Source organism: Hemitrygon akajei, chromosome 16, assembly GCF_048418815.1.
Source record: "Hemitrygon akajei chromosome 16, sHemAka1.3, whole genome shotgun sequence".
Lineage (NCBI taxonomy): Eukaryota > Metazoa > Chordata > Chondrichthyes > Myliobatiformes > Dasyatidae > Hemitrygon > Hemitrygon akajei.
The window spans coordinates 38,604,091-38,618,821 of NC_133139.1; the positions used below are offsets into that span (position 1 = coordinate 38,604,091).

Sequence of the window (14,731 nt, forward strand, 5' to 3'; positions counted from 1 at the left end):
TGTCATTTGTCCTGCTGGAAAAGATAAAGAAAGACATCTATTTCCCTCAATTTCATAGCATTAGGACAGACGGTGTGCTCATTACTGTGGCGCAGGAAACAAGTAGGCAAAATGATTAGATATATCAATTAGATATATCAATTGAGGATAAACATTATACAGACATTGGATAGGTACATCGATGGTAGGGGTATGGAGGACTATGGTCCTGGTGCAGGTCAATAGGAATAGGCAGGTTAAATGGTTTGGCAAGACTAGATGGGCTGAAGGGCCTGTTTTTGTGCAGTACTTTTCAATGAATCTATGACATCATGGTTACAAGCCATGTAAAAACAGTTCAGATTGACTTAATAATTTAAAAAAAATTATTTTAAAGAAGTATATTTATGTAAATACATTTAACTGATAATTAATCACAATATATGGGAAAAATGCTTACCTCAGCCCTCTTTTCATCCATGCCTTAGCTGGCATGGTGATGGGCCAGATATGAAGTCCATCCAACTCTTCACTCAACCATGACTGACCTCCCCTTTGGTGGCGGTGCGGTGGCAGGTCAGGTGCCCTGGCACATCTTACCCTCCAGTCCATTCTAGATTTCCATGATGTGATGTGTTGGCATGGAAGTCAGAAATATGCTGACCTGTGAGTGCTCTCTCTGCGATAATTAGCTGAAGAGGCAAAGAAGCGTGATGCCTCCACAATTGACACAACATCAGTGCAATGTGTATCAATGAAAAGACTTATTGCAGGAAGATACTCAAAGGCTCTTTGATAACACTTCCCAAACTCATGGTCCCTAACTGATAGAAGAGCAAGTTACAGGAACTGGTAAATCTAAATCATGCATATTCCCCAACTTGAAGCATATTTACATTTCCATAAGATATAGGAGCAGAATTAGGCCATTTGACCCATTGAGTCTGCTCCTCTCTTTCACCATGGCAAGAATTTTCCTCTTGGCGCCAATCACCTGCCTTCTTCCCATATTCCTTCAAGCTCTGACCAATCAAGAATTGGCACTTGAAAATCTGGAAAATCCTATCTAAAGTGATGATACTTCACTACAGAAAACAAGTGGCTCAAGGAAGTTTCTCATGACCAGTCAGAATAGGCCATTCCTATAACCAATGATATGGTAAAAAAACAATAGTGTATTTTGAGAGTGGAACATCACCACCCAAAGGCACCACTCACTCCATGTGACACACTATCCTGACTTGGAATTACATGCTGGTTCTCAATTCTGTAAAGTTTGATCTAATAGCATCATGAGGACACCTTAAGTAGAAGAACTGCTGTGATTCAAGCACCTTGCCAGCTTCTCAGGCGCTTTGGGCATGGACTGTATATACTGGTCCTGTTGGCTATATGCAAATCTTGAAAAAAAACTCTATAAATAAATTGTTAGAGAGCTCTGGAGAAGTGAGCAGTGAAAAGATCAGCATTCGGTGATGGGCGAAGTGAACAAGTGGTGGCATGTTCTCAGATATTTGGGAGCAGGCATGGTGCTTGATATGAAATACAAGAAAATGCATCCAGTTGTGTCTTCACTACTTTGGGTCAGCCAAGGAATGACTGGGCATTTGGAGGGCAATATCAAAGAAGGGAATGCAATGAGCAAAATAAAAAGATAGCTGTGTACTTATATAGTGCCTTTTAAAATAATCTGGACTCCCCAAAGGGAAATATCTGACACTATACAGAATAAATCAGATCAGGTTAAAAAAAAGATTTTGTGGACTTGGCTGTATAGGTTTTTATAATGAGACGTCATTGAATCCAGATTCATTCTTCATGTTATGTGATTGCAGAGCTGCAAGTGGACTTTGTTTTAAACCAAACATTCATCCTGAGACTGAAGTTTAATTCCTGCAGGAATAGAGAGAGCCTAATTGCACACAGCAGTTTTCATCCAAGGAGGGGGTGGGTTTCACTAATGACTGGGAGAGTTGGAGAATGCTAATCTCAGTCTGATTACCTCTCCCTGTGACTCAACCAACATGGCAGAGACGAAATAGATCCCAAAGCACACATTTACATTTGTGTACTTGTATCAAAAGTAAGGAGTTCTCTGATCTTATTTTGAATGAGGTCAGCAAAACAGTGGAGAGATAATTAGAACATCTAACAGAAAGAAAGGGAATGCTTGTAATCATGCAGCATTTTAATGTCCCAAAGCACTTTGCAGGTACTTCAATTAATTATTTTTGAAGTGGAGCGATAGTGTTCAAGCGAAGAAAGAAAACGACGGGCCAATATGACACAAACATCAATGAGATAACTCACCAGCTAATCCGACTGTAGTTGTTTTAGCTAAGGGATAAAGATTATTCATGGACTCTCGGGAGATCTTTATTTTTCTACTTTGAAGTAATGCACTAGGATCTTATGCATCCAGCTGACAAATGGCAGTCATGACATACACCATTGACAATTAGGACTCCTCCATTGCAGAGAAGTACCAGCACAGGTCAAAGGTCAAGGTGCTGTGCCCATTTTGGGGAGATTTCCTTTCTCTGCAACATTACTGCCAACACTCTCATTCTCCCCCATTTCCCATTTCTGCACTCACAAACTATAAACTTTGAGTAGGACTACAGTATGGCATGGATCTCTGCTCCTGAGAGCGTTGGAGGACACACAATTTGTTTCTTTCAATGTAGAGGAGGTGAAATATCTGTGAGCTTGAGGAATTGAGGGTTATGTGTAACTGGAGAAGAGTAATGGAGGCCTGGGGGAGATCAACTATGATCACATAGGGCAGGCATGAGAGGCCCGGTGGCCTACTCCTGCTCCTGTTTTCCTGTGTTCTTGGGCTTATGATTGTTAAATACACAGTATTATGTTCCGCTAGCTTGGAAACATTTGGGTTGCTGAACCTCAGACTGGAAGTGAGGGCTGCTGCTGAGAATAGATCACATGCACTGCAACCTCTGGGCTCAGGGTGACATTCTGATATGAAAAAGCATTGAGTTAATATGTAAATGAGCCGGGACCGTTTGAAGTTCCCAAGTTTGATGACCCAGTCAGTGCTGAATTCAACCACTGGCCGTGTTGTGTGTCAGCTACAGAATCCACTTACTGACAAGAAACATGAACCGCAGACAGAGGGAAATGCCGTCACCTGGAGGCTCGCTCGCCTCTGAGTCATCAGGTGTCCCAGTGAGTAAAGCCATTGCCTGAGAAATGCCAGAGAACATGGTTCAATCATGACTTTGGGTGCATGTGTGGAGTCTGCACATGCTCAGTGTGGGTGTCCCAAAGAAATGTGGATTGGTAGGTTAATTGGCCACTGCAAATTGCCTAGAGTGGGGAAATTAATGAAATGATAATTTGAATCTGGATAATAAAGGAATTAATGTAATTGGGTAGCTAATAGTCAGCAAAGACTTGTTGGCTGAAGGGCTGGTTTCTATGCTGTATCTGTGCTGTACTGTTCTATGTTCTATGTTTAGTGATCCATTTAATTGCTAATTTAATTAGTTTGGCACAACAATGTGAGCTGAAGAGCCTGTTCCTGTGCTGTACTGTTCTATGTTCTATCTGCTGATGAGCCTCTGACTCTATCTTGATGTAGAATTATATTACAATTCCTTCTTCGTCACTGGGTGGAGCACCATCACTTGGAGGACTGCAGCAGTTCAAGAAGACTGTTCAGCAGTGCCTTCACAAGAGAATTACAATCAAAGCTGTCCATGCCAATCACCCCCACAAGCCCTTGAAAAAATGCTACGTTACTGATCTAGCATTGACAAAAGATGGAATTAACCAAGGCTTCCGCTCCCAGTCATAGCTCACTAATCGGTTGTATAATGTGCTGGCTTGCACTCTGGAATGGCTGAGCAAGCTGCTCAGGCACATTATTACCGCTGCATTGAAGCAGATGGAGAATAAAACTGGATGCACGGTTTGTTTGGCACTGACTTTAGCACTAAATTCAGACATGGACCAATGAGTTGAATTCTAGTAGCATGATGAGAGGATTGTCTTTCACATCAAAGTTTATGTACTTGAATGTGGAATCAAGGAGTCCTAGTAAAACTGAAGTCAATGGAGATCGATGGAAAATGCCCCAGTGGTTGGAGTCATATCTTGCACAATGGAAGATGGTTCTGTCTGTTATGATCCAGGATATCAATGCAGGACTTCATAGATAATACTTCTGGCCATTTGGAACAGGTGCCAACCAGGACAAGCTAGGTACACCCAATGATTGGGCCAGTGAATTCAATGTGTAGTCAACTCCAAGGTTTGGTAGCCTGAAGCCAAGGTTGTCGATTGTCTCTATTTGGATTCTTTGCTGACATTAGAGTTTTCATATGGATGTGATATCTTTATCTACGACCAGTCAGTACACAAAGCTTCTTGCCGGGGTTTTCATTCAATTGATGCCTGGGTGCCCACAGTGGAATTGCTTCAGTACTTTTGGTTGAAGTGTTTGTGGAATCACTATTCTATCTCCAAACATTAGGCAGGAGTCCACACTTGAGAATGATATACGACATCAGTAAACTGGTAGAAGATCTTCCTCAACCGTGACTGGCCATCTATCACCGAGATAACTGGAGAATCACTTGAAGTAGTAGATCTACAACTGTTTCTGCTCTGATCTTGTCAACTGTGATCAGAAAACCTTCCACAGCATCCCTTACATCCCGGCGGACGTTGGAATCCACTGCATGTTTGTTTTCAGAAACCTGCTGATTCATAAGTCTGGAGAGGACATCTGCCTGACCAAGTTCCTGGTTGTTTTGTACTTGATTTCAAAATCATAGGCCAATACCATTGTTGCCCACCCTTATAAATGGTTAGCTGTATACATTAGGATGTTGTCCAAAGATGGACAACAGTGGCTTGTGATCAGTAGGGAGAGTGAAACATCTGCTATAAAGCATCTTGCAGAATTTTTTCGCAGCAAAGATGATTTCCAAGACTTCCTTTTCGATTTGTCAATTGTTCCTTTCTGCCACTGTCAGTGATCTAGCTGCATGCATGACAGCTTTTTTTGGAACCATTAAAGAAGATACGGGATATGACAGCTCCTATCTCATAGTTGGATGCATCTTCCACGGCAACAATTGGCAACTCAGGATTGAAGTGCATTAAGAGAAGGTCAGATGACAGCAAATTCTTTACCTGATCTAAACCCCCTCGATATCGTTTGGACGATTTCCACGTAGCATCCTTGTTGAGCAGAGCATTGAATGGCTCCCTCAGCCGCTGCATTGCTGGGGGAAATGTTGAATAATGACTAATCATGTTAAAAAATAATCATAAAGTGCTGACTTCCGATGGTGGGGGCAACTTTTAGACAGCAGTGATGCTTTTGAAATTTGATGATGACCGTGCTCATCTATGATGTATCTCAGATTCTTGATTGCATTTTTCTGCCTGAAGCTGCAATCCAAAGTCTTGTAGTCTGTTCAAAACCTGGTCGAAGTAAGCGGTACCACCATCATGGATGGTGCCCATAAGCAACTGGAAAATTGAAGGAGTTGCCTTTACACTGAAAGGCAGACAGAGGAAGGAAAATGTGTTGTAATGGTGAGAAGCTCCAGTGAATTTTCCACCACTTCTGCTTGGAGGTAGGCTTCAGTCAAGTCCAACTTTGCAAAGTAGCAATCACTGTTCAATGTTACAAAAAGATCTGCTGGTACCGGTAATGGGTACTTGTGTGTCTCCAGAGCTGCAATGAGGCCAATTGAAAACTCTGCACACAGCCTCACTGTATCATTGGCTTTCTTGATAATGATTATTGGAGCTGCTTGTTGTAGGCAATCTAGCTCTGGCTCCATGATTTGTAAGGCAGCAAACGGTACCAATCTTTGGCACAGAACTCTGTTTTTGTCTCTGGATGGAGTTGGAGTTCTGCTTGCAGTTTGGTGCAGTAACCTAACCCTTCTTGAAACACTGCTGCATAACGCTGTTGCAGGAGCTGTTGTATGGCCTCACATACTGATGGTGGTATGGAGTCGACTGACATGATCTGAACAGCCAATGTCATCATACAGATCTCATCCAGAGAAATGTTCCAGAGATCAAGCTTGCTCAGACTGTCAATGCCAAGGATGTTCAGATCTAGCTGGTCTGTTAGGTAATACACACTGTTCAGCTTCACTATGCAGTGCAGTTCACCAGTCACCTGGAGGGTTCCACCCAATGCACTGCAGGTGGAGTAATGGCTAGATATGACTGGAGGGGGCCCCAAGTGTCCACCATGTGTGTTTGCAAGTAATGGTGATGTCTGACGCAGTATCAAGTTATAGCTTCACCAACTGATTGCTGACAAATATGTTGACGTACCTTCTCCTGGGGGTGAAGTCAACTGTAAATGTTACATTTAAATTCCTTGTAGACTTTGAGGGATTTGGAAACTTCTTGTTCTTCTGTTTCACTGGCCTAGAATACAGTGAAGGATGGAAAACCCTTCTTTGTGACCACGGTGTTGGCATTTGTTTCAAAGGTGCTTCTTGTATTGGCAGTTTCTTGTATGATTTCATGTACCACAGTTCCAGAAAGCTGTGCTTGGCTGCTTGGAGACCTGCTAAGTGTTGACGTCAGGGCATTGGAAATCCATTGACATGGTTCTGTTCCACTAGGTTGGAATCGTGTTTCAAGTTGATCAAACACTGACTTCCTTGGGTGACAGCTTGTAAAGCCATATCAGGGTCTTGCTCCAGTCTGGCTAGGAGCCATTTGCAAATGTCTACCTCACTAAGTGCCTGAAGTCAGCAAATAAAATTCAGATATTTGCACTGTGATTCAGTCATGTTACCCAGCTTGAATTTTTCACATTCATGACTGACGACACTGGCATATGTGATGAAGTCACTGGTGTCATGTTTAATGGGTTTTAGGCAATGGCAGTGAACACTGAAGAGAGATGACTGTTCTCCAAAAATACCTGTTAGCTGTCAGACTGTTTCCCCAAATGCAGGTCACGCGGGTTGTTAGGCAGAATTAAGTTGAAATAACCAAAAGATCATAAGACATAGGAGCAGAATGAGGCCATTTGGCCCATCAAGTCTGTTCCGCCATTTCATCACGGCTGATCCATTTCCCTCTCAGCCCAAATCTCCTGCCTTCTCATTGTACCCTTCACACCTTACTATCAACCTCCATCTTAAATACACCCAATTATCTGGCCACCTGTGCCAACAAATTCCACTGATTAACTGCCCTCTGGCTAAAAAAGTTCCTTTGAATCTAAATGGATGTCCTCTGGTCCTAGACTCCCCCACCATAGAAAACATCTTCTCCACATCTCCTCTATCTAGGCCTTTCAACATTTGATAGGTTTTAATGAGATCCCCCATTCTTCTAAATTCCAGTGTGTAAAGGCCCAGAGCTATCAATCGCTCTTCATATGATAAGACTTTCATTTCCAGAATCATTCTTGTGAACGTCCCCTGAACCTTCTCCAACATCAGCGCATCGTTTCTTAATTAAGGGGCCCAAAACTGCTCATAACACCCCAAGCAAGACCTCACCAGTGCCTTACAAAGCCTCAGCATTACATCCTTGCTTTTATAGTCCTACTGAAAAGAATGCTAACATTGCATTTGCCTTCCTCGCCACAAACTCAACCTGCAAATTAACGTTTATGGAATCCTGCCTAAGGACTCCCAAGTTCCTTCTCCCCTTAGGTTTTTGAATTTTCTCCCCATTTAGAAAATAGTCTGTGCTTTTAGCCTTTCTATCAAAGTGAATGACCATATACTTCCTAACACTGTATTCCATTTGTGTTTTCATTGCCCATTCTCCTAATATGTCTAAGTCCTTCCGCAGCCTCCCTGCTTCCTCAATACTACCTGTCCCTCCACCTACCTTCATATTGTCTGCATACTTAGCAACAAAGCCATCGATTACATCATCCAAATCATTGACATACAACATTAAAAAAGTGGTTCCAACACAGATCCCTGTGGACCACCATCAGTCACTGGCAGCCAATCAGAAAAGGCTCCCTTTATTCCCACTCTTTGCCACCTGACAACCAGCCAATGCTCTATACATGCTAGTATCTTTCCTGTAGTATCATTCCAGAATCTAGTGGTTCTTGAAAGGTCGTTACTAATGCCTCCACAAGCTCTTCAGTTACCTCTTTGAGAACCCTGGTGTGTAGGCCATCTGGTCCATGTGATTTATCTATCATTGAACCCTTCTGTTCCTCAACTACTAATAGCAACAGCACTCAGTTCGGCCCCTGACACTCTTGAACCTCCAGCATACCACTAGTATCTTCTAGAGTGAAGATTGATGTAAAATACTCATTCAGTTCATCTGACATTTCCTTTCTCCCCATTACTACCTCTCCAGCATCATTTTCCAGTGGTCCAGTATCTATTCTCATCTCTCTTTTACTCTTCATATATCTGAAAAAGTGTGGTATGCTGTTTTTTTATTGTTGGCTAGCTTACCTTCATACTTCATCTCCCCCCCCCCCCCCCCATGGCTTTTATTAGTTGCTTTCAGTTGTTCTTTAAATTTTCCTAACCTTTTAACTTTACACTAATTTTTGCTCTATTATCTGCCCTATCTTTTGCTGTTATGCTGGATTTGACTTCCCTTGTCAGCCATGGTTGCATCATCCTGCCTTAGCAATACTTCTCTTGCTTTGGAATGCATCCATTTTGCACCTTCTGAATTGCCCCTGGAATCTCCAGCCATTGCTGTTCTGCCATCATCCCTACTAGTGTCCTCGTCCAATCAACTTTGGCCAGCTCCTCTTTCATGCATCTGATTTCATTTACTCCTCTGTAATACTGTTATATCTGACTTTAGCTTCTCCCTCTCAAATTTCGAGGTTATTCTATCATATTATGATCACAAACTCCTAAAGTTTCCTTTACCTTAAGCTCCCTAATCAAATCCGGTTCATTACTCAACACTCAATCTGGAATAGTGGGCTCAAACACAAGGAGCTCGAAAGAGCCATCTTGTAGGCATTCTACAAATTTTCTTTCTTGGAATCCAGCACCAAAATGATTTTCCTAATTTAAATGCATATTGAAATCCCCCTTAACTAATGTAACATCCTTTTCACGTGCCTTTTCTAACTCCCATTGTAATTTGTAGTCCACATCCTCGTGACTGTTTGGAGGTCTGTACATAACTCCCATCAGTTTTTTACCTTAGCAGTTTCTTACCTCTATCAGCATGAGTCTACATCTTCTGATCCTATGACACTTCTTTCTCAGGATTTGATTTCATTTCTTATCAACAAAGCATTGCCACCCTCTCTCCCTACCTGCCTGTCTTTTCAATACAGCATGTACCCTTGGATGTTAAATTTCCAGCTATAATTTTCTTTTAGCCTTGATTCAGTGATGCCCAGGACATAACTGTGGTGCAATATCATCTCTTTTATTCCATATACTGCATGCATTCAAATATAACAGCCTCAGTCCTTTATCTGTAACCCTTATTGATCTTGTCCCCCTTTTACACTGCAACTCATCCTATTGACTGCAATTTTGCCCTATGATCTGGCTGTCCTTCCTAGCAGTCTCACTATGCACTGCCTCTGCTTGTAAACCAACAGCCCTATCCCCAGCTCTATCACTCTGGTTCCCATCCCACTGTCAACTTAATTTGAACCATCCCCAACAATTCTAGCAAACCTGCCTGTGGGATATTGGTCCCCCTTGGGGTCAGGTGTAACCCATTCCTTTTGCACAGGTTATACCTTCCCCAGAAGAGATCCCAATGATCCAGAAACCCGAAACCCTGCTCCCTAACACCAGTTTTGTAGTCACACATTCATCTGCCAAATCATCCTATTCTTATTCTCACTAGTGCACAGCACAGGCAGCAATCCAGAGATTACTACCCTGCAGGTCGTACGTTTCAGCTTTCTATCTAGCTCCCTAAATTCCCCCTTCAGGGCCTCCCCACCTTTCCCACCTATGTCATTGGTGCCAATCTGTACTAAGAATTCCGGCTGCTCACCCTCCCTTTAAGAATGTTGTGCACCTGATCTGAGATGTCTCTGACCCTGGCACCTGGGAGGCAATATCCAGGTGACTCTACTGCATCCACAGAATCTCATGTCTTCTCCTCCAACTGTGGAATCCCCTACCACTACTGCAGTCCTTTTCTCCTTTCTTCTTTTCTGAGCCATAGTGCCAGAAACTTGGTTGCTGTGGCTCCCCCCACCCCAGTAAGTCGCCCCCCTCAACAGTATCTAAAACGGTATACTTGCTACTTTCTACTGGCTGCCCATTTCCCTCCCTTCTCCCGACAGTCATCCATTTTCCTGCCTTCTGCAACTTAGGGGTGACTACCTCCCTTTAGCTCCTATCTGTCATCTCCTCAGTTTCCCGTATGAGCCAAAGGTCATCGAGCTGCAGCTCCACTACCGTAACATATTTCTGAGGAGCTGTAGCTTGGTGCACTTGGTGCAAATGTGGTTATCTGGGAGGCTGGAAGTCTCCCAGAATTCCCACATCTTGGACAAAAAACACAACACAGCCCATGGAGCCATTCTCACTGCTCTATGTACTGACAGACAAAGAATGAAGACAAAAATAACTGACCAGCTATGTACTTTGCCCAAGCCTGATGAGCCAAAGCCTCTCCACTCTAACACTGGTCCACTCACACAATGGCCACTCTACTTGTCCGGGCTTTATTTTTATTTGCCCTTGCTAATGTGTGAGGCACCCTGCTCTGATTCACTGTGACTGCACTACTGAAGAAAGCTGAATTTCTGGGAAAGCTCCCTTATTTAAATCTCTCGCTGCCCGACTGGCGTGAGGCCTCCTGCACCGATTTAGCTGTGATTGTCCTGGTGGAGAAAGCACATGTTCAGCAGTACCCGATTTTCAGAGCAAAGTGCACGTCTTCTATGAGTCGCCTTTACTGGCAAACTCAACCGGGAATGTATCTTCCTAGCATTTAAACCATGATTCATATGTAATTCCCAAAGCAGCATCAAACTGGAAATCGGTAATTGATGCGACAATTGACTCACATGAGTTCTGTTCAGTGCTTGGCATCAATGTCGCTGGGCTCAGTGATAACCTGCTGGTCAGTGTTTCAGTTAACTTCAATTGGGCTGCCTCAAATTGAGCTTGCTGTTGTAGAATTGCATGCAAGTCTTCTGCTGAAATTGGTATGTTGATATAATATAGCACCTCGTCGCCAAGTTATTGTGTTCAGTCACCTATAACTATTGATTAGACTGGAAGCCAGCAGATAGGACAAAGCTGGAACTCAAAATACTCCTTTATTCAGTAAAACCACGCAACTACAATTATCAAAACTCAACTGTACATGCCAAATCATGACTATTTACCCAAGAACATTCAAGGTGTTGTTCAGAACAATGACCAGTTAGTGAAATTCAGCCTAGGATTGGTTGTTTTGGCTTGCCGTAACATTGATAACTACCAATTAACATTCACGCTAACAAAAAAAAACACAAAGACCATTTCCAAAACAGGAGTGTCTATTCACCAACCCTTGACATTCAACAATATCATTATTGCCAGTCCCCTACCATCAATATTCTGGGGTGACCCCTGACCGAAATATCATTTCTTTCACCCACATAAATGCTATGGATCCAAGCACAGGTGAAAGGCTGGGTACCCAGCATGCACCCTGACACCCGACAGCCTTTACTCAAATCAGAGCTGTGATGGAAAACTTTTCTGGACAGTTTCGGCTTTAACCACCCTCAAGAAAATCAATACCATTCAGCCTACTTGATTAGCAGCCCAATTGTCACCCTAAACACCCATTCCTTCTATCAGCTACATACAGTGACCACGCCTCAATGTGCTCAGCATTTGATCATCTGAGACCCTCCAACAGCACTTCCCAAAGCTATAATCAGGAGCATTATCAGAAGGGAACACCACAAGCAGCTGGGTCCTCTCCAGTTAGCATACTGTGCTGATTTGGAAATACACTGAGTTCCTTTATTTTTGTTGGATCTGTATTGCTGACCTCCTCCTGCCCCTGTGGCCAGTGGCACACAGGCAACACATGCACCAGAAGGATTGCTCATGGCCACGGTCTCTAGGGAAAATAGGGATGGGCAATGAATGCTGGCCTTGCCAGTGATGTAGATCCCGAGAAATAAATAGCAAGCAATGAAGGAGAATAGTCCCAGGGTCAGCAGCAGTGTGAGACCTGTCTGCTTTGGCAATTGAGGTGTGACATCCTGGTGAGGTAGTAGCAGATAAGTAGTGGCCTTGGAACCAAAAGCCTGAAAAGGTGCAATTCTGATATGAGAATCTGAAAATACATATAATTACATTGCCAACGTTTGTTCTTTCATGGCAATATTGTGTACAAAGCCCAGACAAATAATTGTGTAATTATTCTGTTGTGACACCAGTACCGCCAAGTCATGCTTATTGCAATTACAAGTTGCTCATTTATCACTGCACTGTCAGTGACAGTTTTCTGCTTTATGGCTGTGTTGAAATGAGATGGCGACCATAATGATGAAAATATCAAAACAGGAAGGGAAGAATGAGAAAAGGGAGAAGAGGAGGGGGAAGGAGGACATGAGAAGGAAGGCAGGGCAGGAGAGGAGAAGGGAGGTGCATGGGGAAAGGTTCTGGGTAAGAGTAGCGAGGTGTTTGAGGGAAAGAAAGGAGAGGGAATGGAACAGGGAGAAGGGAGAGAGGAGAGAGAAGGGAGGAGAAGTGGGGTAGAGAGAGTATGTAAAATTAATGGGTGTGGAGAGTGGACTATGTTCAGTGCAGGGAAGGAGAATGAGAGAGGACAGAGAAGGAGGAGGGGAGAGTGAGAAGGGAGTGGGGGAGACGAAAGGGAATACAGTGAGAGGCAGGTCGACCTAGAAGTCGGGGACACTGATTGATCCTCACCACGTGAAAAGATTTGGGATGTTTCACGTCAGATGTTGGAAGGAATAAAATCCCAGGCAGAGTGAAACAAAGGATGCAGGAAGAAGGGAGGTAGCAATAGGATCTGAGGGGAATAGAAACATTCAGAAATGGATATGACAGTCAATCGAGGAAGAAATATAGTTGAGCAGATGAGAAGGAGAGAAGAGGCCTGAAGAAGACATGCAGATCGAGATCAAGATCAATTGCAAAGGAGAGAAAAAAATACAGGAAATACTTTGGATTTCCAGCACCTGTTTAGGAAATATCATTATTTCATGTCCCTTATGACTGGGGATAGGCTAAATTGATGATGTTGCTAACAAGGTATCTTAATTCACAACCTCAGCACCCACTTCTCTTGGTAACTGAGAACAGTCTCACTACTCATTCTCCCTCTGGGTCTTTGCTCCAACTTCTCATTGGTGAATTATGCAATCAGACATTTCTTCCAAGCATATTTTATAAAAATTTTAGATATTTACAGAAAATATTATTGAAAATAGAAAACGCACATTACAGGGAACTTCCTGAAGACATTCCATGCCATTGCACCTCCCCCTCACAGTAGCAGATGGTAACAAAGCTGCATGGTGTAGAACTGGTCACACAGACCCAGCATAAGCTACTTTAGATCCACAGTCACTCCGAACATTGGCATGAGGTGGGGGAAGGACACAATGATTGACTAATGGCCAGGAGTGTGATGGGAGGAATGTTGATCATGGATACCCCGCTCCACATTGCTAGCTACGGATTCCCACCTCCAGTGCCAAGTGCTTGTGCACTGGATGCTGAGTGAAGTCATAATTGGGCTTTTGCTGGTCCCCGGTGATGAAACAACCAGCCAACAATGACTTGGCCTCTTGTGTGAAGTCGTGGAGGATGGCTGGGGCAGCCAGTAGCATTATATTCAGGAAGGGGAAGAAGCAGGGTTACCACAGGAGAAATAAAAGACATTACTTAAATTCCCAGTAAATGAGTGACTGAATCCTTACAAGTGAGTTCAGCAACATTCAAGATCCAATTCACCACAATCTTTGAAACAAATGGTAGGGAAATGAGATGTTCAATACTCTTGACCTGCAATTATTTCACAGGCTGGAAATGAAGCTCTAGAGTCTTGCATTCAGAGGAGCTACAACCTTTGTAACATAACCCGTCAAGATGAAATTCTTGCTGTATGTCCATCTCTTTTCCCGCGGAATGCTTTGCACTTTACTGCTGTCTTTGGACAGCTGCCTGGGCTCCACTCACAGCGTTTGCACAGTCACAGGAAAGAGCAGGGAGAGGTGCTCAGCCCCTTTAATTGGCAGCTTGTGGCTTGTGTAGTGGTTTATGACCTCTGGAACACTGTCAAATGGTGGACTGTTCTGGCCGAGAATGTACTTGGAGTCTTTTGTTCTGCTGAACTTCATGTGCATGTATCCTTGGCTGCTTCTGCATGCAGAAAGAAAGAGAACAAATAAGAGGGGCTGAAATTCACTCGACCTGGGAGAGATTTTGTGCTTTACAAGCTGAACTTCAATCTAAGGGGTGTTAAGCAGAGATATTACTGATATTAATTCACGTTCATTAAAGTGCTCTTTGAATCCTGACTAATTTCACCTGGGTATATTACAGAATAGAATTTTCTTGTATATGAACAGCCAGCATGTTTGACCAGAAATGTTTTTGGTCATTTGAATCAGTGAGGGAAGCTGTTCAGCATGGAATGGACACACTCAAAAACCAAATCAATGGATCAAGGTAGCCAGGTAAACTTCACGTCTCAGGTACAGATTCTCTGGCCTCTACTTACTAAGGTTGCTTCCAACAAGCCGTGTCTACTTGCAGAGCCAGCTCACTACATTTAATAGTTTAAC

General features: G+C 43.2%; 1 protein-coding gene across 3 annotated transcripts in view; it reads right to left on the minus strand.

Moving 5' to 3' along the window:
* Positions 1 to 11,216: 11,216 nt before the first annotated feature.
* Positions 11,217 to 14,731, minus strand: part of LOC140739992 (SH2 domain-containing adapter protein F-like) — a 341,159-nt gene continuing 337,644 nt past the window's right edge. For all 3 annotated transcript variants that reach the window (XM_073068744.1, XM_073068741.1, XM_073068742.1), the window contains one exon: positions 11,217 to 14,306. In XM_073068744.1, coding sequence (XP_072924845.1) covers positions 14,120 to 14,306 — 187 coding nt within the window. In that variant the 3' untranslated portion in view covers positions 11,217 to 14,119. The remainder of the gene's footprint in view (positions 14,307 to 14,731) is intronic.